Here is a 25,031-nt window from a genome sequence, read left to right as displayed (position 1 = left end):
TATGCCCCTCCGATAAGGACACCTTGGGTGTCCCCTAGTTCAGTTTCTCAAGGGCAATGGGCCCAAGCCCAAAAGATTATGCCGTTGGGGACAGGAGTTCTTTCAGAACCTAACATCCTGGGTTACCCTTCCCTCCTTTGGCTTGACCATGTGCTTGAGGCTAACATCCAGCCAGCCTCAAGATATTAAGGAGGGAGTGGGTGGGGTGGATGGCTGGAGGTCCACCTTGCAGGCCTCCTGACCTCAGCGGGCTGAGAAGCTCTTGATCTACATGTCCACTGAGGCCTGGGCCAGGGGTGTCATCTCTAGACCAGCTGTAGAGAGACACAACCATAGTCCCTGTTCCACATCAAAGCTGGGATGGAGCATCCACACACACTCACATGCACCCTCACCACTTATAAACCCTCACTGCCTTGGTCTGGACATGGTTTCAAGGCAATGACTTGCAAGTTATTCTGCTTGGGTAGGAGAGCGGATTGACACCACATTCCTTTATTCCAAAAGAAATAATTCCCTTATTCCTTTCCCTCCAGCACTGAATATCTTGCAACTGACCATTAAAAGGAGCCAGGAGGAGGTGGAGACAACAGCATAAACATCTTATGGAGAAGTTCAATGACTCAGGTCAGAGAAAGAAAAGGCGTCAAGTCAGAATCAGAGCCACAGCAGCCACAAAACCCATTTTCTCCTCTGTCTCAGTCTTTAACTGCTCCTTTTCTGCAGCCTCTGTCCTCTGCCACTCTGACTTCCACCTTGGGTCGTGTTATAAATTCATCCACCCGCCACACTCTCTCCTGACTGAGATCTTACTCCCAGTTCTTTGAAATCTAGCTTCTCTCCAGCTCACTGATTCATCTCCATCCACTGTTGACCCAGCAATGAACCTGGGCTTGGAGCAATACAGAAAGGACCAGAAGCTTCTGTGCTGTGTGTGCTCCCTGGGTGTGACTCCCTCAGGTCAGAATCTGAGCAGCATCTGAAATCTGTTTCCTGTCCTTCACCCCCTAGCCCTGCATGGGCTTCCAGCAGGTAGAGGTCACCCCTCCCCATTGCTTCTCATTCTCCCTCTCTGAAGAGAGACAGACAGGGAGAGTGAGCCATAGACAGTCAAAGAGAGACTGACTGAGGTTTAACATTTTCCTTGGAGATGTACAGACAAGAGGAGGCAAAGGGTCACCAGAGACCACACCTATTTCTTTGGGTCTCATAAGCTGGAGAAAAAGAGTTCCTGGGCTCATCTCTCAACACAATTTATCCTTCCCCATTCTACCCTATCCGAAAAGACAACTTATTAATAGTTTAAAGGATGAAGTCAGGTCTTGTATGGGACCATTTATTATTTGAATAATAATAAATGAATAGGTAATACAGTCATATGGCTCAAAGTTTTTAAAAAGGTTTATACTACTAAGTCCCCCCTCTTGAGTCCCTTCTACCTGGATGCCCTCCAGAGGCAATCAGTGTCACCCATGTCTTCTGAATATGCATCTATAAGATATGTAAATATGTATTTATATGATCTTTCCTTTAGAACACAAAAGGTGGTGCCCTATACACACTTCTGTACCTTGCCTTGCTCTTTAGAAGATTAATTTCTAGAAAGAAATATGATTGGTTTTATAGCTATGTAATATTGCTTTGTAAGACTGTATAAGAATTTAGTTAATGAATCTTCTAGGAAAGGCAGTTCTATATTTACAATCTCTGGATATTTGTTGAGAGACCCTGGATCCAGACCTATTCCATCCACATCTCCCGAGGGACAGCTTGTGGGGGAGGCTCCACCCCCAGAGGCCCTGGCTCCTTTGCATGGTCACACGTGATTGGACAACCCCTGGCTCCACAACAGGTCTTCTTGCCTCTCTCCCTGGGTGCCCATCCAACCTCCCCTACTGGCTACTGCATTGTGCAGAGGACACAGGTCACAGAGAGACCTGGCACAAAGTGACCACTCCTCATGACCACTGCACCCACAAATCCACCTCAAGGGCTACCTCGAGCTGCTGCTGTCTCCATGACCACCCCTGCACGAGGATGCAAGACAGGCCTATACAAACACACTGTCCCCGGACTGGGAAAGGGGCAGCCTCCAGACACAGGGAGACAGATGGGAACTCTCGTCTCAAGCTAGATGTCCCTTGCATTTTCAGACTTCCACAGGCCTAGAGTCAGAAAAGGAGACCAGAGATGAAAAATGAGAGCTGAGGAACATCCGCTGAGGTCCAGGAGGTAAATACCAAGATATAAGAATAGGTAAGAACAGGAGGAGGCAAGGCAAGAGGGAAGAGAAGAAGGAGGACCAGGATGAGAGGAAACAAGGGCCAAAGAGCCTCTTCCAGCTGGACTCCTGGCTTCACAGTCCTGGCAGGAAGCCTGTTGGCGGCCATCCCCTTAGAGAGCCACCATCCACCCCTCCTACGTGAGGACTGGGGAGTCTCAGGGGAGACCTGGCATGGCCTAAAAAGCTTTGAGAGTGCAGGAAACCAGACAAAAGGAAAACAAAACAAAACACACCAAAACCAGAAGGCAATTGGAAAGGTTTAATAATCATTCCAGACTCCCCACGGGCCATTCCTCTCCTCTCTGCAACAGGAACCCAGCAGCTTGGGGTCCACAGAGCTGAGAAGCCCCTGTCTCAGGCAGCAGAGACTCAGGATGCTCCCAGCAGGGAGGGGACGGCAAGGGAAAGGACCCTGGAGGGTGAAGAGGAAGACGAGGGCACAGACTCCCCAGCTCCCAGCCCTTCTCCCCACATTCCCTGGCCATGGGGCCCCAGCCACCTTCCCCATCCCAGGGAACACCTAGGGGGAGAAGCCCCCGTGGGAGAAGGCAGGGAGGTCAGGGGCACAGGCAGCAACCTGGGGCAGGCAAGCCAGGGAGTTGACCTCACAGGACCCGGCATCCTGGTCCTCCCGGAAGTAGATGGAGTCAGCAGAATTGATGGAGGGGTCCTCATCAAAGAAGTTGTAGGGTCTCAGAATGAACCCCCCACTGTTCCCCACTGTCACGGTGTTGGGAATGTCCTCTGCATGTGGGATGTGCAGGAAACCGGCTGTCACCCAGGCCACCAAGTCCTAGTGGGGGAAGAAAGAGGGTCACAAGGCCTGATGCTGCTAGGACAACTCTGCCTCCCGCAGGATTCACTTTGGGAACCCACCACCACTCAAGAGGGTTTTAACATCTAAACGCTTTTTCATAGTAGCCCAGAAGTCAAAGCATAAAGAATCAACTTCAAATTAGGAGCAACACCAGCCTCCACTATCCTAGCCTGCAGCTGCCATCTGTGACATTTCCCTCACCATCAGCCTACCCATCCCAAGAGAAATGATGACACACACAGGCTACTTCAGGACCTCCCCTGAAACTGCGGGAGTTCACAAACAGTAACTGAGAGGAGGAGAATGAAGGACTGTGGCTGACTGTGGCTGACAGAAAAGGCTGACATTTAGAAATTAATCCTTTGGTGATGAAGACAGAAGCAGAGAAGTTTTAGGTATAAGAGATGTGGTATTCCCTGCTCATTCCAGCCCTTCTGGATCCTGGGGCCCTTAGAGGACTCATTCCATAGAGCTGAGACTGAGAGCACTGCTGTCTCTCGAGGAAAGACTGGAACCTTAGCCAGGATCTGCAAATGAACTCCCAGAAAAGGAAGTTTCCCTCCACAAGTAGTGAGCAGATCCACAAAAGCACAGAAGCAGGAGTCAGCTCTAACCCTTCAGGTGATCACAGGTTTTCGGGGCCCCACCGCAAGAGAAGGTGGGGCTGATCTCTGTGTCCACCGCCCCTCCCTCATCTCCCACAGTCAGCTGACCTTTCCAGCAATGGTCTCATTGTTGATGAAGTCAGCAAAGTCCACGGTGGGAGTCCAGGGGTCATTCTGATTGAAGACGCTGGTGCTGCTGGGCTCTGTCTCCTTCCTCTGGGTCACGGCCAGCTGGTACCTAGAGATGCTCTGGTCAGGGGTCCATGGTCACTGTCCCTGTCCTGCTGCCTGATCATCATGGAAGGGAGCTGAGCCCATGGACGTTAGGTTTCCCATCTCATCTATGGTCACTCGATGTCACCCTAGTGGGTGGCCCAACACCTTCCATATTTACCTGTATATCCCTTTCAATTTCACAACATGGCTCCACCAAAATTCAAAAGACTTTTCACACGTGGGCGGTGTGTATTCATTGCTGTCCTTTTGATAACCAGGAAATATGTCTTGGGCTCTTACCTCGCTTTGTGTACAGTTTGAACTGGGTTCCCAAATGCCCCTCCCAACACTCTTCTCATTGCGACCACCCCCTCCAACAATGGACTCCACCCACCTCCCCCAGCTGACGGCTCTCTCCAAAGGACTGCTCTGGGGCAGTGGCTCCCCAGGGACTCCGATCATCTGGATGCGGTAGGCCCGAGGGTGCCCCCACTTGTTGTTCTGCTTGCAGGCCAGGTACAGATAGCGAGGGGAGGCCCCTCCCAGGGGGAAGGCGGCCTGCTCCTCCGTCTCCAGCTGCTTCCGTGTCACCTGCAGCCTCTGTGTCTGGTGCTCCGGGCTCCAGGGTATCACCGTGGGGACAAAAGCCATGTCCTCAGCCCAGACCCAGTTCTCCAGTCCTGTGGGAATGGAGCGGGGAGAAGGGAGGAGCAAGAGTTAGTCAGGTGGCTGCCCTGCCCCCTGTGGAGTCTGCCTGTGCCTGGCTTCAGAGTAGGAGCCAAAGACAAGGCCAGACTGAGTGTGTCCCTTGCTTCCCATCTCTCACCCAAAGATGTCCTCCATCTTCAAACCTTACCTCTCCAGGGTGTCTTACCTCCCACATCCAAATCCACCTTGTAGTGTGCACTGTGAGTGTGCACAGTGCCCAGTGTGTTCTCCCGAACCTGGTTTCCATAGCGTCTGGCAGCACCAAAGTGGAACACGGAGCTGATGAAGCCCGTGGCATGCAATTTGACTGTAATGGCCCCATTGGAGTGAAAGATCACATCCCACACATAGTCATAGTTGAGCAAAGCTGACACAGACCTGAAGACTAGCACTGTCTCCACAAGACCCCCAAAATAGTGAGAAAACACATCTGAGTGGTGTCGCCTCAGGGGCAGGCCCTTGTTCTGCTCAAACACACAAAAGGCATCGTGTAGGGTCCTGGGGGCTTGGGACTCCAGAAGGAAGTGCCAGTCCACATAGGTGGCCAGATAGGGGAAGTCGACGCCGCGCGTCAGGGGCGTGGCGAACTTGCCCATACCAAAGCTTCGATCCATATAGCGGTTCACAATTCCTACTGGGGTATTCCCACCATAGACAACCAGGGCCTCTTGCAGGCTGATCTCATAAGCAAGCCGTTCTCCCTGGAATCGAATGTCAAAGATTCTAGGACCACTGAAAGCTCCGAGGCCAAAGGAGAAAGTCCACAACGAGGAGGCCACTCGACTGCCCTGGACACTGAAGCGGGGGCCCTGAGGATGGAACTGTAGAGGGGGAGCCGGACCCGGGGGCACCTGGGACTTCAGGGACCAGGACCCACCTGTGCCATTGTCTGGGATCACCACCACATTCACCTGGCCAGCCTCAAACTGCTCCTCCAGCTGGGCCAGACTCTCATAGTAGTGGCCTTGAAAGAACACCTTCTGGATAGTCCACTGGGCAGGGTCCAGAGCCTTGTGATCTACCAGCAGCTCCAACCCTACAGGGTGCAGGTAGACCCCAAATCCTGAAATGTTGTAGTAGAGGCCAAACCAGGTGGTCCTGTCCCCCGACTGCATGCCACGGGGAGCTGTGGTCAAGACCACTAGGTTCCTTCCTCCTTGTTTGAAGGAGCAGCAGTGGTGAAGGACACCAGCAGCCTGGGGCAGCTCTCTGTCAAAGATCATCTGGTCTATGTCCAGGTACTCTCGGAGAAGCACAGGGCGTCGGTAATACGGGAGGGGACCCCCATGACGCTCCACGGTCACATCCCGCATGTAGGAGGGCTGGGGCAGCGGCCCCACCACCAGCTCAGTCACATTGGGCTGGGGTTGTCCACCAAAGAAGACGATGGCCAGAGCCTCCCGGGCAGGTGGGGGGCTCCCCCTGTCCAGGTGGGCCAGGGCTGCAGCCTTGGGGGGCAGCTGCAGTTCTACTGAGAAGACGCAGTTGTCTGAGGGTCGGGCCTGGGCTGCATCCACCAGGTCTGGCCCCAGCTTCTGGGTCAGGAAGCTCATCACAGCTGTCAGCTCTTCTTGGCTCAGGTCTGCAAACAGCTGGCTCTGGCCAGGGTGTGTCCAGGGCTGGGCACTGGGGGATCCAGAGGGGCAGCGTGGAGGCAGGCTGTGATGACATTGCTTCCCAACTCCTTCCTCATTCCCAGTACCACCTTCCTCCCTGCCCATCACCAGAAGAGCCCACAAGGACAGAAAAATGAAGAACATCACTGAAGCTCTGGCTGTCTTCAGGTTCTTGATTTGGAATGCAGCATGCATCATGGACAGACCGACAGAACTGAGTGCACAATGCCTCCTTCAGTACCTGTAGGTTCCTGTCTTTGACTTGTGCTTCAGGTCAATGCGTTATATACACTAAAGTCAAGCTGCCAGGAAGAGAGGGTTGGCACTGGTTGGCGGTTGAGGTGGGGCAGTGATCAGGCCAGGCTCAGAAAATGCAGCTGAGGTTACAAATTGAATTTTATGTGGCCATGTCAACCTCTGTCCTCCTGTTTCAAATCAAACACTCAGCTTCACTGTTGGGGAACAAAATGGGGGAGGGATGGGTATGTGAGACAGCTGGACAGAGGAAGTGGTAGAAGTCATGGGTCCCGGGGATCTTTTTCCACTCTCTCATGGAACCTTGCTCCTTGCTACATGGCTGCAAGCAAAACTGCCCTGTGTTCAGCCATCCAGCCAGATTCCATCTTCCTTCCTCTAGTCCATGAAGCTCTCTGATGGGGGCTCCCATGTGGCAACCAGAAACTTACTGGCATGCATTGGAGCCTGGAGAGTCATGCTGAGAACACCAATCACCTGTAGGGGGCTGGGGGGCTGAAGAGCTGAGCCAGGCCAACATCTTGGAGGTCCTGAGCTCCCTGAGTCACTAGAGGGGAGCCTGAGGGGAGTGAAGCCAGTCAGAAGCTGGAGGGGGTGGGAAGCTGCAGTTTATAGGGACCCCCACCCCTTGAGCAGAACTGAGGGACCACATCAGATGTCAGGGTGCATAATACCCTGGCTGTGAACTTAACCTAGCTGTCCACAAACTTCATCTCCAGGAAAGCCTTCTCCAGAATGCTGAAAATGGAGATCAAAGCCATCTCCATTGTCAGGCAGGGGATGCGAGGGAGACACCATCTTCTGTGCAGCCAGGTATGAGGGAAGCAGGAGAGCCTGAAGGTCCAGAGATGGACGTGCTTCCCTGGTGACCTGGGGGAAACTCCTTTCCAGCCTGGACATGTCCAAGGCCACTTTCCCCAGAAGCCACCTTAGATGACCTTGCAGACAGAGTATGTTTGCCTGGAGGAGAAGGGACAGTACATCCCAGCCAAAAGCATCAGAAGGTGCAAAGGTACAGAACTTGAAACACCTCACATGGGCAGGTATTGGCCAAGGTCAGGGTTTTGGGTGTGAGGTGGTGACAGGAGTCGGTGGGACAGCAGAAGAGATCAGGTCAGGAAGGCTTGTGCAGTGTGTGGGTCTTAAGCCAAGTAGGCACTGCAGAAAGACAGAAATCTAGGCACATGTGAAACCAGGGAAATCAACCTCAGAAAGGTCAGGTTCTCCAGATACCAGCTGCTTCTGCAACCAGCTCTATTTTGATACACAAATTCCACATACGGGTCATTTTGTGACCAACCTGCGGCCTCGGACTCTTGCAGCAATTGAATTGATAAAGAGGCCAGTGGAGTAAATCAAGTGAGAGTTAACTGATCCTCAAGCTTCTACAGGAAAGAACAAGAACAAAACACAGTTTCCCTTGCTTGCCCTCTGTGGCCTGGTCCCTTCAGTGGAGTCAGAGTGGGGGCAGATCCGTGGAGCGGACTGAGGGCTGGCTTAGGTGGTCTGCCCACCCCTTTGGTGGTGCTGTGTGCAGAGGTCATGCCCAATACCCGCTCTTCTCCTTTCATCTCAGAAGCAACAATACATTTCTGTCTTTTTTGTATCTCGTTGATCATAACTGCCTGGGCTGCCCAGTGCTTGCAGGTGTTTTTAGTCTGTTACAGTTTTTTTGTATTCAGTTGCTCAAGGAGATATTTGCTCAGGTGCCAAGTGCAAGCATTTCAGTACAGGGTCTCAGGCCCTAGCCTGTCTCAGTTTGAAATGGTTCATGTGGACTTTGTAATAAAGGGGGGGACAGAATCGAAGGTCAAACCCGGCCCTGGCCCCATGGCAAGTCTTTCCAGCCCAGGAACTTCACTGTGGATCCTTTGATAAGTGGTGGTATTTCCTCCCAGTTCAGAACACATAGTCAAGAGAATACCTAACACTTTTTTTCATCCCAACCAGTGTTACCAATCACAGATCAAGAATGTCCACTCTGGTGGGGAATCCCCAGGTCTCCTGAGGAGAGGGAGTAATGATCAGGGAGTGGGAGGGAGAGCTTTGGCCTGACCTTGAGGAGGAGCTGATATAGAAGAAGGTATCCCCTCTGCCCACCTTCTCTAGAAACATGTTGCTGTCACATTGCTTCCCCTGAATTCATGTCATCTAGGCTTCACAATCATTATATCACATAGCGTAAACAACTGTTTAAAGGTGTTACTGTTGGACAATTACTCAGGGGAAAGGAGCTACACATCCTGCTTCCTCCAATAAGTCTATTTCTCTTTGGACAAACTTGTTCGCAGCCTGTGTGAATGTGCTGAAGGTGAATCGATCCCTGGGAACCAAGTGATATCCCCAGTTTCCAGGCTGGGCCCCGGAACGTGGTTCCTGAGCCTGCCTGCTGTCCTGGAGTCCCCATGAGGCCCCTGGAACACATCCAGATGCCCAGGCCACTGTACTGTGATCTGCATTCCAGGGGTACAGCTCTGGCTTCAATGCTGAGAGAGCACTGAGTGTGTGAAAGACAGAAGCGAGGACACTGACAGGAAGCAGAGGGTCAGATGAGGCCGGTGACCTCAGGACAGAGAAGAAATGAGGAATCTGAAAACTGTGGCCGGTGGTGTGGGCAGGACTCAGTGTCTGGTTGAGGTGGTATGTGAGAAAGTATACAGACTCTGGTGACAGAAGGACACCAAGTTTCCATTGGGTGACTTGGGAGGGTGAGGGGCTTTCTTCAGAGGCAAGACCTACAAGAAGAGCAGCAAGTTTAAGGAGGAATCCAACAAGTTTGTGGTGAGGTTCCTGTGGGAAGCCTCAGCATAGATGCCCAGAAAAATGGCCATTGGGTCTATAAGTTTCCACGACCAGAAAGCAGCTTCTAGGCTAGAATTAGAGGTTTGTGTCAAACAACAAAAGGTAGTCATTGCTCGAATGATAAAGAATCTGCCTGTGATGTGTGAGGCCTGGGTTCGATGCCTGGGTTGGGAAGATTTCCCAAAGAAAAAATGACCACCCACTCCAGTATTCTTGCCTGGAGAATTCCATGGACAGTAGAGCCTGGCAGGTACAGTCTTTGGGTGGCAAAGAGTCGGACATGACTGAGTGACTAATGCAGAAAGATAGGAAGCCTGAGATCACCCAGAGAGGACTCTGCAGAAGGGAGCGAGGAGGACAAGGGCCACAGTCCAGAAATTGCCCATGTGTGGGGCTGAAGAGGTTGGTAAGCAGAGCCGAGGCAAAGGAGCCGGCATAAGAGGCTGAGAAGCATGCAGAATGCCCTCTGAGGGGTCAGAGTGTGAGGAGGTCCTGAGAGGTGAGAGTTTTCAGTAGGGACTAGTCAGAAGGAACAATGCCACCCAGAAGTCCAGAAAGTAGCAGCTGGAAGGGCCTGTCATTCTGCATCAGCACAAAGAGGGGAGTGGGATAAGGAGAAACTTGGGGTCTGGAGTAGAGTGGGGGGGGGGGGGGACACAGGAAGCTGATCCAGGAAAAGTAGAGCTCTCCTTGGAGGAAAGCATCTGGGAAGCACAGCTGAGGGAAAACCCTGTCCTGGAGAGTCAGGGTCCTGGCAGAGACTTAACGAGATGACAGTCAAGAGCCAGTCAAGAGGGAGAGATTTAAAGTTCAGGGAAGGGGTTGGATAACTGAGAGAGAACCTTATGGGAGCAGCTGGAGGGGTCGGTTTTCACTTAAAACAAGTAAACAGGCTGTAGAATAAACGAGCCAATTCTCACTGATATATGCTGTGCTATGTCTGACTCTTCTCGACCCTATGGACTGTAGTCCCCCAAGTTCCTCTGTCCATGGGATTCTCCAGGCAAGGATACTGGAGAGGGTAGCCGATTCTCACGGATAAGTCTCATCAGAGAAGCTGTCAGCAGGACCTCATATATCTTTTTTATTTGGTTAAGGGTATCCCCTTTTCCAACCCACCAAACACTATATAAAATATACAAGGATCTTCTACACAATTATTAATATCTCATCACCACACAAACTACTACTGATTTTTGGCTGGGATTTTACCTTAATCAGTAACTGAACCTGCCAGATGGTAAGTGCTCCTAAATATAGCAATGCTCTGGGTACTTCTCAGATGATCCAGTGGGTAACATTCCCCTGCTCCCAGTGCAGGGGACCTTGGTTGGTTCTCTGGTTGGGGAACTAGATCCCACATGCTACAGCTAAGAGTGAAGATCCTTCATGCCACAGCTAAGACCTAGCACAGTCAAAGAAAGAAAGAAAGAAAAATATTTAACCAAACAAAACAAAAAACCTTGACAACAAACTTTAAAAAAAAGCTCTAAGCAAGCATCCACACACACTCACAGGCACACTCACCACATGCAAACACTCACAGCCTTGGTCTGGATATGGACTCAAGGCGATGATTTGCAAGTTATTCAACCAGGGTGGGGGGGGTGGACAGCGCATTTATTTCCTCCTTTTACCTCCACCACTGACTATTATGCAACCTACCATAAAAAGGAGCAAAGAGGAGGTGGAGACAACAGCAAAAGTGTGTCAGGGAGAAGTTCAGTGACTCAAGTCAGAGAAAGAAGAGGCATCAAGTCAGTATCACAGCCACAGTGGCCACAGCATCGATTTTCCTCCTGTCTCAGTCTTTAGCCTATCTTTTCCTCAGTTTCTGTCCTTTGTCACTCTGACTTTCATTTCAGGTCATGTTATAAATTCACCCACCCAGCACTGGCCCTCTCTCCTGACTGAGGGCTTTCTCCCTGTTCTTTGGAACATAGCTTCTGTCCAGCTCAACTTCATCCACCTTTGTCCCAGGAGTGAACCTGGGCCTGAAGCAGGACAGAAGGGAGAAGAAGCTTCTGTGCTCCCTGGATATGATCTTCCTCAGGTCAGAAGCTGAGCAGCATCTGAAATCTGTTTCCTGTCCCTCAATGCCCAGCCTTACCTGGGCTTACAGCAGATGGAAGTCCACCCCCCCCCCCCACTGCCTCTCATTCCCCCTCTTTGAAGTGAGGCAGACAGGGAGAGTGAGCAAGAGACAGCAAAAGAGATTTCTTTTTTTTTTTTTTTTTTTTTGTGTAATAAAGTTTTACTAAAGTATAAAGGAGATAGAGAAAGCTTCTGACATAGGCATCAGAAGGGGACAAAAGAGTACCCCCTTTGCTAGTATTAGCAATGGAGTTATATACTCTCCAATGAATCCAAAGAATGTCTGGAGGCTGCAAAGACCTCACCAGACCCACTCCCATAATTTACATTTTAAGATAACAGTTCGCCAGAAGATTTAATCCAAAGATTGTCCTCAGGCAGGATACATCCTTGTAAAGACCAGACCTACTCCCATAATTTATGTTTTAAGATAACAGAATTAGCCAGAGGGTTTAATCCAAAGACTGTCCTCAGGCAGGATACATTATTGTTATATAATCCTAAGGAATGTAGAGGAAAAAAAGTAAAAGTTTGTCCTTTCTTCCTCCTTGAATATCCCAGACCTCTCTCTCCTTGGGGACCCTTAGACTTCTTATCAACCTGCCTAGGAAATGACTCTCTCATTCCCCCCTTTTGTTTTAGGAGAATTATGTTGCCTAGGGAAAAGGGGCGTCGTTCTCATTCCATAACTGCTTCCGAGCTGACAAGGGGTGTTGTCCCTAAATTGGTGAGGCAACATATTCTCCTAATCCTCATAGTGAGGATGTCTGATCCAGGGGCTCTAAGTAATAGTTGGAGGAGGCTGTGGCACTCATAGGAGCTTGGACAACTATTTGTAAATTAAAAGCTTTTAGACTGTTAGAAAACCCCATTATACAGTTACAGACGTAAGGCAAAATAGTCATTAAACCAAGTTAAAATCAAAATGAAAAGTCACATTATGTCCATAGTTACATCAGTCCATCTTAAGGTTGTTAGATGTCATCAGTTTAAGAAGAGGTATCACATGCGATTGTTGAAGTTACTTGCAGACTTGGAGAAAGTCCTTTCCTTGAAGTGGAGATGTCCACCATGGAACGCCTTCCACTGATGAAGAGGGGAGTGCTCCGCAGACCCAGCAGTTAGACCGATTGTGGAATGCAGCATAGGAGTGAGCCCAGGACAGGAAGGCATTGTCTTGAGGATCAAACGGCAGACTCAGGATTTCTGGAGTCAGCAGAAGTAGGCTCACATAGATTATCGGGCCCATCTGAAACATACAAAGTCAGAGCATAGAAAGTAAAAACATAAAATGACATCACTCAGTTCTGGTCAGGGTGCCACCTCTTGATTTCAGTGTGATGTACCCGCGAATCAATTCCTGGCACTTTGACAGCTCGGTTCCTGGCTCAAATAGAGGCTTGCTGGATTCAGAGGCTGGGCCAGGAGTCGTCTCCCAGAGTTCTGTTAATGCCTGTTGAAAAGCTTTTGGCTCCTCCAGACAGTCCCATTACGGAAGCGGATCGGGAAGAAAGTGGGCCAGGGGCTTCAGTAAGCACGGAGTAAGTAGCCTCAGTATCGTGGCCATGCAGTATCACATAGTAAGACCAGGTGTGTCTTCTTTAAGCCCTGGGGATCAAATCTATCCCAGTTTTTCAGGATACAGTTCAAAGGAGTGAGGCTGGAATTGTTAGCTCCCTTGTCCTGAAGGATCCCGGACGAGCCCCCAAGATGAAAGGTTGTTACTGAACGATAAGACGCGGGATTCTTGGCCTATGGAGGAGATGAATTCAATCCGGGGCCAGAGACGAGGCTGGATCGCTCAGAGCTTTTGTGTAATAAAGTTTTATTAAAGTATAAAGGAGATAGAGAAAGCTTCTGACATAGGCATCAGAAGGGGGCAAAAGAGTACCCCCCAAAAGAGATTTCTTGACACTTAACATTTTTTCTCGGAGATATACAGGCAAGAAGAGGCAAAGGGGTCACCAGAGGCCACACCTCTCTGCAATGCAGGAGACCCAGGTTCTATTCCTGGGTCAGGAAGATTTCCCGGGGAAGGAAAAGACAATACACTCCAGTATTCTTACCTGGAGAACTCCATCCATGGAGGAGCCTGGTAGGCTACAGTCCATGGGGTCACAAAGTCTTGGCCATGATTGGCCGACTAAGCACAGAGGCCACACCCATTTCTCTGGGTCTCAAACACTTGAAGTAATTGAGTCCCTGGGCAGAGTACCCTCCCCCACCCTCTCCCTTCCCAAAAGACATGTTACTTTAAAGAATGAACTCAGAACCTATTTAACCCCATTTATTATTTGAATAATAATAAATGAATATTAATACAGTCACACGGTTCAAAATTCAAAATATACAAAAGGATATGTAGTATCAAGTCTCCTCCCTCCCAAGTCCCTACCTCCTGGTTCCTCTTTACAGAGGCAACCAGTGTTACCCATGTCTTCAGAATATGCATCTAAAAGATATGAAAAGATGGATTTATATGATCCTCCCCAATAAAACACAAATGGAGGTGCCTGGTACACAATTCTGTGCATTGCCTTGCTCTTTAGAAGAGTAATTTCTATACAAAGATACAGTTTTATAGCTGTGGAGTATTGCTTTGTCAAGCTGTATTAGAACCTACTTAACAAATCTTCTAGGGAAGGACAGTTCTATTATGTCCAATCTCTGGACATTGGTGGAGAGACCCCGGATCCTGTAGGGACAGCCTGAGGGGGAGGCTCCACCCCCAGAGGCCCTGGCTCATTTGCATGCTCACACGTGATTGGTCAGTCCCTGGCCCCGTGGCATGGTGTGACTGGTCTTTCTGCTTCTCAGCCTTGGCGCTCACCCAGTCTCCCGTGTTGGCTATTGCCAAGTTCAGAGGACACTGGTCACACCACACACCTGGCACAAAGTGACTCCTCCTCATCACCACTACGCCCACAGAGCCGCCTCCAGTGCTAGGAGAGCTGCTGCTGTCTCCACGACCATCCTCTGCAAGAGGATGCCACACAGGCCCATACAAATGGGCAGAAAGAACCATGGGGGAGACACCCTGCCCCGGGACTGGGGGAAGGGGCAGCTCCCAGACACAGGGAGACAGATGGGGACTGTCCTCTCAAGCTGGAGGTCCCTGCATTTTCTGACTTCCACAGGCCTAGAGTCAGGAGACCAGACCAGAGTTGAAAAATGAGAGCTGAGGAACATCCCCTCAGGGCCGGGAGGTAAATCCCAGGTTATGAGAACAGGTAAGAACAGGAGGAGGCGAGGCAAGAAGGAAGAGAGAGAAGGAGGACCAGGATGAGAGGAAACATGGGCCAAAGAGCCCCTTCCAGCTGGACTCCTAGATTCACAAGCCTGCCAGGAACCCTGCCCAGGGCCTCTAGGCAACCATCCCCAGAGACAGCCCCCATCCTCTCCTCCCATGTGAGGACTGGGGAGTCTCAGGAGAGAACTGGCATGGCCTAAAATGATTTGGGGAAACTAGAAAGCAAAGACAAAAGAAAAGAAAATGAAAAATTCCAAACCGAGGAGTCTTCTGGAAAGGTGTAACCATGACTCCAGACTCTCAGCTGACCACTCCTCTCCTCTGTGACAGGAACCCAGCAGGTTGGGGTGAACAGAGCTGAGAAGCCCCTGATTCAGGCAGCATAGCTTCAGGATGATCCCGGTGAGGCGGTAAGCAAGGGAGGACGATGGACGGGAGAGAGGACCCTGGGGTGAGAGGAGGGAGAAAAGGGCTCAGGCTCCGCAGTTCCTGGCCTTCTCCCCACACTCCCAGACCCTGGAGTCACAGTCACATTCCCCATCCCAGGGAACACCTAGTTGTGGAAGAAGCCCCTGTGGGAGAAGGCAGGGAGATCAGGGGCACAGACAGCAGCCTGGGGCAGGCAATTCAGGGAGTTGACTTCATAAGACCCGGCATCCTGGTTTTTCTGGAAGTAGATGGAGTCAGCAGAATTGATGGAGAGGTCCTCGTCAAAGAAGTTGTAGGGTTGCAGGAAGAAGCCCACACCATTCCCCACTGTCACCGGGTTGGGAATGTCCTCTGCATGTGGGATGTGCAGGAAACCGGCTGTCACCCAGGCCACCAAGTCCTAGAGGGGGAAGAAAGAGGGTCATGAGGCCTTGTGCTGCTAAGGACACCTCTGCCTCCTACAGAATTCACTTTGGGAGCCCACCATCACTCAACAGGGCTTTAAATCTTTAAACGTTTTTTCGTATTAACCCAGAAGTCAAAGCATAAAGAATGAACTTATTAAGAGCAACACCATCCTCAACGTCCCAGGCTGCAGATGCCATCTCTGAGATTTCCCATCACATCGCCATCAGCCTACCCATCCCAAGAGAAATGATGACACCCACAGGCTATTTTAACACCTCCCCCAACTCTGGGAGAGTTCCCAAACTATAACTGAAGGAAGGAGAATGGAGGAGGGTAGATCAGGTTTGGGTGGAAGAAAAGTTCAACATTTGGAAATTAATCCTTTTGTGGTGAAGACAGAAATGAAGCTTTAGGCATAAGAGATGTGATCTTCCCTGGTCATTCCAGCCCTTCTGAACCCTGGGGCCCTTAAAGGACTCAGTCCACAAGCAGAGACTGAGAGAGCTGCTGCCTCTCGAGGAAAGACTGGAACCTCAGCCAGGGTCTGCAGATGAACTCCCAGAAAAGGAAGTTTCCCTCCACAAGTAGTGAGCAGATCCACAAAAGCGCAGAAGCAGGAGTCAGCTCAGCCCTTGAGGTGATCCCGGGTTTTTGGGCCCTCACCCCAACAGAAGGTGGGGCTGATCTCTGTGTCCCCCACAACTCCCTCATCTCCCACAGTCAGCTGACCTTTCCAGCAATGGTCTCATTGTTGATGAAGTCAGCAAAGTCCACGGTGGGAGTCCAGGGGTCATTCTGATTGAAGACGCTGGAGCTGCTGGGCTCTGTCTCCTTCCTCTGGGTCACAGCCAGCTGGTACCTAGAGAGGCTCTGGTCAGGGGTCCATGGTCACTGTCCCTGTCCTGCTGCCTGATCATCATGGAAGGGAGCCAAGCCCATGGACCTCAGCTTCTCAGCTCATCCATATCGTCACTGTGATGTCACCCTAGTGTGCAGACTGTTTCTTGCACATCCCACATCCCACCTAGTGAGTGGTCCAATACCTTTTTTTTTTTTTTTTTTAAGATATAGTACTTGAGTGATCTTTTTATTTATCTTTCTTTTCTTTTGACCTGAGCCCAACATCTTTTCATGGCCTTCTCCTGTTGATCCCTTTGGATTTCACAGCATTAGGAAAACAGGAAAGATTTATCTGCCTGGGCTTTAGCCTTCCAAGGGGACCATTTATCTACTGTAGGCCTTTTGATAACCAGGAAATGTTTTGTGCTCTTAAGTCATTCATGTAGAATTTGAACTGGGTTCCCAATTGCCCCTCCCAACGCATTTCTCATCTCATCCACCCCCCGCCAATAGTACACACCACCCACCTTCATCAGCTGACCGCTCTCTCCATGGAGCTGTTCTGGGGCAGTGGCCGCCCAGCAAAGCTGACTGTCTGGATGCTATTGCCGCGAGGGTGCCCCCACTTGTTGCTCTGCTTGCTGGCCAGGTACAGGTAGTAGGGGAGGCCCCCTCAGAGGGAAGGCAGCCTGCTCCTCCGTCTCCAGCTGCTTCCGGGTACATGCAACCTCTGTATCTGGTGCTCAGGGCTCAGGGTATCGCCGTGGGGACAAAAGCCATGTCCTCAGCCCAGACCCAGTTCTCCAGTCCTGGGGCACAGGAGGGCTGCAGACTTGGAGGGGAGGAGGGAGGCCTGGTCAGGCAGCTGCCCTGCCCACTCTCGACTCTGCCTGCACCTGGCTTCAGAGTGGGGGCTAAAGAGAAGACCAGACTGAGTGTGTCCCCTGCTTCCTCCCCTCTCACCCGAACATGTCCCCAGTCGTTCAGCCCCCTCTGCTGGAATCCTTGCCTCCCCTGAGGTGTCTTACCTCCCACATCCAGATCCACCTTGTAGTGGGCACTGTGGGTGTGGATGGTGCCCAGCGTGTGCTCCCCAACCTCGTTGCCATATCTTCGGGAAGCACCAGCTAAGCTGATGTAGCCTGTGACATGGAATTTGACTTCTATGGCCCCACTGGGGTAGAAGACCATATCCCACACACGGTCAGAGTTGAGCATCGTGGACATAGACCTGAAGACCAGCACTGTCTCCAGCACTCAGTCACATTGGGCTGGAGTTCTCGGCCAAAGAAGATGATGGCCAGTGCTCCTGGGAGGTGGAGGGCTCTCTCTGTCCAAGTGGGCCGGGGCTGCAGCCTTGGGGGGCAGCTGCAGCTCTACTGAGAAGACACAGTTGTCTGAGGGTTGGGACTGGGCTGCATCCACCAGGTCTGGCCCCAGTTTCTAGGTAAGGAAGGACATCACAGACATCAGCTCTTCTCGGCACAGATCTGCAAACAGCTGGCTCTGGTCAGGCTGTGTCCAGGTCTGGACCTGGGGAATCCGGAGGGGTGGGAGGAGGCAGGCTGGGATGACATTGCTTCCCGACTCCTTTCTCACTCCCAGCACCACCTTTGTCCCTGCCCATCACCAGAAGAGTCCAAAGGACAGAAAAATGAAGATGAACATTGTGAAAACTCATGAGTCTTCAGGCTCTTAAATCAGAATGAAGCCTGCAAGACAGACACACAGACAGACAGAATGGGGTGCACGATGCCTCCTTAGTGTCTGGAAGTTCCTGGCTCTGGGTGATGCTTCTGGGTGACGACATGAAAGGTCCATACAAGACAAGCAGCCAAGGGCAGAGAGTTGGCAGGGAGTAGAAGGTGGGGTGGGACAGTGGTTAACTCAGTTTGGGAAATAGGGCTGAGGTAGGAATCTGCTTTTTAAGTGGACCATGTTGCCTCTGTCTTTGTGTTCCAAATCAAACACTCGGGTTCAAGGTTGGAGCATAAAGTGGGGGAGGGCTGGGTTTGAGAACACAGCTGGAGCGAGAAGAGGGAGATGTGACGGGGACAGAAAGGGACTGTCCTTGGGCTCTTCCTTCCTGCTCCAGGCCCTAACTTTCTCCTGGCTACCTGGCTGCAAGCAAAACACACCTGAGTACAACCCTCCAGAGGATGTGCTCCTTCCTTCCTCTAGTTGAGAAGCCCTCATCACTGTCCTCTCATTCCCCATCAACCAGAATCCTACAGGCACCCACAGGAGCATGGAGAATCATGCTGAGAACACAAAGCACCTGTAGGGAGCTGGGGGACTGAAGGGCTGAGCCAGGTCAACATCTTGGAGGCCCTGAGCTCCCTGAGTCACTGGAGGGGAGCATGAAGTGAGGGGAGAAGTCAGTGTAAGAAAGACCCCCTCCTTACCCCATGAGCAGGACCGATGGACCATCACAGGTCACGGTGTCTGGAACGCTGGCTGTGAAATTAACCCAGGTGTCCACAAGCCTCATCCCCAGGAAACCCTTTCCAGAATACTGCAGAGGCAGGGAACAAAGCTACCTCTATTCTCAGGCAGGTGATGTGGGGGAGACACCATCTTCTGTGCAGCCAGGCCCTGACAGGACCAGGAGACCTGAGGGTCCCAGAGATGGGACGTGCTTCCCTGGGGACCTGGGGGAGAAGCCTTTCCAAACTGCACACGCCCAAGAACACTTCCCTCGAAAGGCTCCTTAGATGACCTTGCAGGTCGCCTGGAGGAGAATGGACAGTATATTCCAGTCAAAAGAATCAGAAGGTGCAAAGGTACAGAACTTGAAACAGCCTGGGCATGGGCAGGAAATGGCCAAGGTCAGCATATTGGGTGTGAGGTGGAGACAGGAGTCGGTGGGACAGCAAAAGAGATCAGGTCAGGATGGCTTGTGCAGTGTGTGGGTCTTAAGCAAAGTAGGCACTGCAGAGAGACAGAAATCTGGGAGCATGTGAAACCAGGGAAATCAACCTCAGAAAGGTCAGGTTCTCCAGATACCAGCTGCTTCTGCAACCTGCTCTATTTTGATATGCAAATTCCATATATGGCTCATTTTGTTACCAAGCTGCGTCCCTGGACATTTCCATCGCTGGAATTGATAAGAGGCCAGAGGAGGAATTGAGCCAGGGCCTTCCTGGTACTCAAGCTGCTGCAGGAAGGAGCAAGAACAAAACACAAGTTCCCTTTGCTTGCCCTCCGTGGACTGGTTCCTTCAGTGGAGTGAGAGCAGGGGCAGATCCGCTGAGCGGGCCCCAGGGCTGGCTTAGGTGGTCTGTCCAACTGCTAGTGGTGCTGTGGGCAGGGATCGTGCCCAGTACACTGCTTCCAGCAGCGGAAGGACACGTAGGTCACTCCACTCCGATCTGCAATCTGGGGACACGGCTCTGACTGTGGTTCCGAGCAGGGCTTGGATGTGGGACAGACAGGGACCATGACACCGGACGGGAGGCAAAGGGCCGGACTGAGGCCAGTGACCTGGAGGACAAGAGAAGGGAGGGTCTGAGCAGTGTGGTGGGTGGAGTTGACAGGACTCGGTGTCTGATTGGCTGGGTGGGTGGGTGAGAGAGAGCACAGCGACTTAGGCCACACAAAGACACAGTTCCATTCGGTGACTTGGTAATTTATGGACTTTTCTTTTTTGGTCCCACAGTGCAAGTTGTAGGATCCGAGTCCCCAACCATGCATAGACTCCATGACAGCTGCAGGGGATTGGAGGAGCCCTAACCACTGGACTGCCAAGGAATTTCCTCCAACGAGTGACTTGAGTGAGCAAGGGGCTTTCCTCATCAGAAGGACCTACAAGAGAAACAGCAAGGTTAAGGGGGAAACCAATAAGTTTGAGGTGAGGTGCTCCTGGGAAACCCCAGCATAAATGCCCAGAAAAAGGACCATTGTCTCTATGGGTTTCCAGGGATGGGAGAACAGCTTCTAGGCTAGAAATTGAGATTTAGGTCGAGCAACAAGTAGTAATCATTAAAGATAACAGAGCCTGCAATCATCTATGGAGGACTGTGCAGAGGGGAGAGAGGAGGGCCAGGGCCAAAGGCCAGAAAACGCCCAGGTGTGGGCCTGAGGGAGCTGGTTGGCGGAGCAGAAGGAAAGGAGCCGGCACAGAAGCCTGAGAAGCAACTGGCATGCCCTCGGAGGGGTCAACATGTGAGGAGGTCACAACAGGCGAGAGTTTTCAGTAGGGACTAGTCAGAGAGGACCAAGGCCACCCAGAGGTCCAGAAGTAGTGGCTGGAAGGGAGTGTGTTTTCTGCATCAGCAGAGGGAGGGAATGGGATGAGGAGGGACTCAGGGGAAGGAAACTGACCCTGGAAAGGTAGAGCTCTCGTTGGAGGATGGCACCTGGAAGGAACAGACCCAGGGAAGACACCCTCAGGAGCGGCTGCACCCTGGTATCGACTTAGCGAGTTGAGTCAGAGCCAGTTAGAAGGGAGAGATTTAAAGTTCAGAGAGAGGAGTGGACAACTGAGAGAGAACCTTCTGGAGGGGGCCAGCAGGGGTGGGTTTCCCTTACAACAGGTAGAGTCTGTAGAAATAATCAACCCCTTTTCACTGCCAAGTCCAGGCAAAGAAGCTGTCAGGGAGAGCCAAGAAACCTTTTTTTGTTGCTGTTAGGATTTCATTTTCTCCCATCCCACCATCCTCTGTATAAAGTTTACAAGGATCATCTAAGCAATTAGCCCATCAGTGCACAAAGGACCAAGGGAACGATTTTGGGCTAGGATTTTACTTTAACCAGCCTCTGACTTTCCCAAGTGTTAAGTGTTCATTAAAATAGTGATGCTCTGGGACTTCCCTGGTGGTCCAGTGCTTCACACACTGGGCCCCACTGCAGGAGGGGCAAAGGAAGCTCTCCCCCGGCACTCCCTTGCTGAGAATCCTTCCATGGCTCCCCGTTTCCCTTAGGGTAACCGTGGATTGCAAGCACCTGCCTTCTCTGCCCCTGCGGCCCTCCAGGCTCTGCTCTCAGCCCACACACCTGTCAGTGAACTTGGGGACTTGGACGGTGTTACCTTGTCACTTCCTGGCCTTGGAACATGTTGTTCTCTCTTCCTGGAAATTTGTCACTACTCAATTCCTTCTCCTGTGGCCAGCTCTACCCATCAGCTTAGACATCACGTCCCTCAGGAAGCCTTCTCCAGTCCCTAAGTCCAGGTTAGGAACCCCTGCTTTGTCCTCCTCACACCTCCCCTGGAAAACTCCCTGATGTTTGACTCTTGACTTGCCCCTGTCACCCCTGGGGGCGACATTGTGTCTTACTCCATAATGTACCCTGGTGCCTCCCAAGGTGCCTGGCACACAGGAGGCACTGGGGAAGTCTTTGTTGAACGAATATGGGAATCCTATCTTGCACTCTCAGAGGGAGCCCTGCCTAGGGGTTGCAGGAGAAGAGCCAAGGCAGGAGGGCACAGCTTCTGCTGCTCACAGGGTTTTCCTGTGTCTCCATTCCTGGATTCCCAGTTACGCCCCTCCTGTAAGGATACCTTGGGTGTCCCCTAATTCAGTTTCTCAAGGGCAATGGGCCCAAGTCCAAAAGATTGTGCCCTTGGGGACAGGAGTTCTTTCAGAACCTGACATCCTGGGTTACCCTTTCCTCCTTTGGCTTGACCATGTGTTTGAGGCTAACAATCCAACCAGCTTCAAGGCTGGTTTTTTTTTTTTTCGTTTATTTTTATTAGTTGGAGGCTAATTAGTTTACAATTGTAGTGGTTTTTGCCATATGTTGACATGAATCAGCCATGGATTTACATGTGTCCCCCACCCCGATCCCCCCTCTTACCTCCCTCCCCACAGCTTCAAGGTTTTATGAGAGAGTGGGTGGGGTGGATGGCTGGAGGTCCACCTTGCAGGCCTCCTGACCTCAGTGGGCTGAGAAGCTCTCGATCTACATGTCCAGTGAGGTCTGGGCCAGGGGTGTCACCCCTAGACCAGCTGTAGAGAGACACAACCATAGTCCCTGTTCCACATCAAAGCTGTGATCGAGCATCCACACACACTCACATGCACACTCACCCCTTGTAAACACTCACTGCCTTGGTCTGGACATGCTTTCAAGGCAACAACTTGCAAGTTATTCTGCCCGGTAAGGGAGGGGTTGACACCACATTCCTTTATTCCAAAAGAAAAAAGTTCCTTTATTCCATTGCCTCCCGAACTGAATCTCATGCAACTGACCATAAAAAGGAGCCAGGAGGAGGTAGAAACAATAGCATAAACATCTTATAGAGATGTTCAATGACTCAGGTCAGAGAGAGAAAAGGTATTAAGTCAGAATCAGAACCACAGCGGCCACAAAATCCATTTTTCTCCTCTGTCTCAGTCTTTAACTGCTCCTTTTCTGCAGCCTCTGTCCTCTGCCACCCTGACTACCACCCTGGGTCGTGTTATAAATTCATCCACCCGCCACACTCTCTCCTGACTGAGGTCTTTCTCCCAGTTCTTTGAAATCTAGCTTCTCTCCAGCTCACTGATTCATCTCCACCCACTGTTGACCCAGCAGTGAACCTGGGCTTGGAGCAATACAGAAAGGACCAGAAGCTTCTGTGCTGTGTGTGCTCCCTGGGTGTGACTCCCTCAGGTCAGAATCTGAGCAGCATCTGAAATCTGTTTCCTGTCCTTCAACCCCCAGCCCAGCATGGGCTTCCAGCAGGTAGAGGACACCCTTCCCCATTGCTTCTGATTCCCCTTCTCTGAAGAGAGACAGACAGGGAGAGTGAGCCATAGACAGTCAAAGAGAGACTGACTGAGGTTTAACGTTTTCCTTGGAGACGTACAGACAAGAGGAGGCGAAGAGGTAATCAGTAAGTCAGTTCAGTTCAGTTCAGTCGCTCAGTCGTGTCTGACTCTTCGCAACCCCATGAACCGCAGCACACCAGTCCTCCCTGTCCATCACCAACTCCTGGAATTTACTCAAACTCATGTCCATTGAGTCAGTGATGCCATCCAACCATCTCATCCTTTGTCATCCCCTTCTCCTCCTGCCCTCAATATTTCCCAGAATCAGAGTCTTTTCAAATGAGTCAGCTTGTTGCTTCAGGTGGCCAAAGTATTCGAGTTTCAGCTTCAACATCAGTCCTACCAATGAACACCCAGGACTGATCTCCTTTAGGATGGACTGGTTGGATCTCCTGCAGACCAAGGGACTCTCAAAAGTCTTCTCCAAAACCACAGTTCAAAAGCATCAATTCTTCGGTGCTCAGCTTTCTTTATAGTCCAACTCTCACATCCGTACATGACCACTGGAAAAACCATAGCATGGGGTCACCAGAGACCACAACTATTTCTCTGGGTCTCAAATATTTGAGAAAATTGAGACCCTAGGCTCATCTCTCAACATAGTTTATCCTCCCCAATTCTACCCTATCCGAAAAGACAGCTTATTAATAGTTTAAAGGATGAAGTCAGGTCTTGTATGGGACCATTTATTATTTGAATAATAATAAATGAATAGGTAATACAGTCATATGGCTCAAAGTTTTTTAAAGGGTTTATACTACTAAGTCCCCCGTCCTAGGTCCCTTCTACCTGGATGCCCTCCAGAGGCAATCAGTGACACCCATGTCTTCTGAATATGCATCTATAAGATATGTAAATATGTATTTATATGATCTTTCCTTTAGAACACAAAGGTGGTGCCCTATACACACTTCTGTACCTTGCCTTGCTCTCTAGAAGATTAATTAATACAAAGAAATATGACTGGTTTTATAGTTATGTAATATTGTTTTGTAAGACTGTATAAGAATTTAGTTAATGAATCTTCTAGGAAAAAGAGTTCTATAATTTCCAATCTCTGGACATTTGTAGAGAGACCCTGGATCCAGACCTATTCCATCCACATCTCCCGAGGGACAGCCTGTGGGGGAGGTTCCACCCCCAGAGGCCCTGGCTCCTTTGCACAGTCACACGTGATTGGACAACCCCTGGCTCCACGACAGGTCTTCTTGCCTCTCTCCCTGGGTGCCCATCCAACCTCCCCTACTGGCTACTGCATTGTGCAGAGGACACAGGTCACAGAGAGACCTGGCACAAAGTGACCACTCCTCATGACCACTGCACCCACAAATCCACCTCAAGGGCTACCTCGAGCTGCTGCTGTCTCCATGACCACCCCTGCACGAGGATGCAAGACAGGCCTATACAAACACACTGTCCCCGGACTGGGAAAGGGGCAGCCTCCAGACACAGGGAGACAGATGGGAACTCTCGTCTCAAGCTAGATGCCCCTTGCATTTTCAGACTTCCACAGGCCTAGAGTCAGAAAAGGAGACCAGAGATGAAAAATGAGAGCTGAGGAACATCCGCTGAGGTCCAGGAGGTAAATACCAAAATATAAGAATAGGTAAGAACAGGAGGAGGCAGGGCAAGAAGGAACAGAAGAAGGAGGACCAGGATGAGAGGAAACAAGGGCCAAAGAGCCCCTTCCAGCTGGACTCCTGGCTTCACAGTCCTGGCAGGAAGCCTGTCGGCAGCCACCCCCTTAGAGAGCCACCATCCACCCCTCCCACGTGAGGACTGGGGAGTCTCAGGGGAGACCTGGCATGGCCTAAAAAGCTTTGAGAGTGCAGGAAACCAGACAAAAGGAAAACAAAACAAAACACACCAAAACCAGGAAGCGATTGGAAAGGTTTAATAATCATTCCAGACTCCCCACGGGCCATTCCTCTCCTCTCTGCAACAGGAACCCAGCA

General features: G+C 51.0%; 1 protein-coding gene and 1 pseudogene across 1 annotated transcript; both read right to left on the bottom strand.

The window, feature by feature from the left end:
• Nucleotides 1-2,523: 2,523 nt before the first annotated feature.
• On the bottom strand, nucleotides 2,524-6,519 carry LOC122695155 (primary amine oxidase, lung isozyme-like). The gene is made up of 4 exons (XM_043904706.1): nucleotides 4,797-6,519; nucleotides 4,317-4,602; nucleotides 3,815-3,944; nucleotides 2,524-3,077 (listed from the first exon to the last, which is right to left on the bottom strand). Exons 1-4 carry the CDS (start codon nucleotides 6,442-6,444, stop codon nucleotides 2,805-2,807), a joined length of 2,337 nt encoding a protein of 778 aa, XP_043760641.1. The 5' UTR covers nucleotides 6,445-6,519; the 3' UTR covers nucleotides 2,524-2,804.
• Nucleotides 6,520-13,919: 7,400 nt separating this feature from the next.
• LOC122693242 lies at nucleotides 13,920-19,765 on the bottom strand (annotated as a pseudogene).
• Nucleotides 19,766-25,031: the final 5,266 nt, after the last annotated feature.

Source organism: Cervus elaphus, chromosome 5 (assembly GCF_910594005.1).
Source record: "Cervus elaphus chromosome 5, mCerEla1.1, whole genome shotgun sequence".
Classification (NCBI taxonomy): Eukaryota; Metazoa; Chordata; class Mammalia; order Artiodactyla; family Cervidae; genus Cervus; species Cervus elaphus.
Note: the sequence above shows the minus strand (reverse complement) of the source record. Positions and strands in the feature narration are given on the sequence as shown.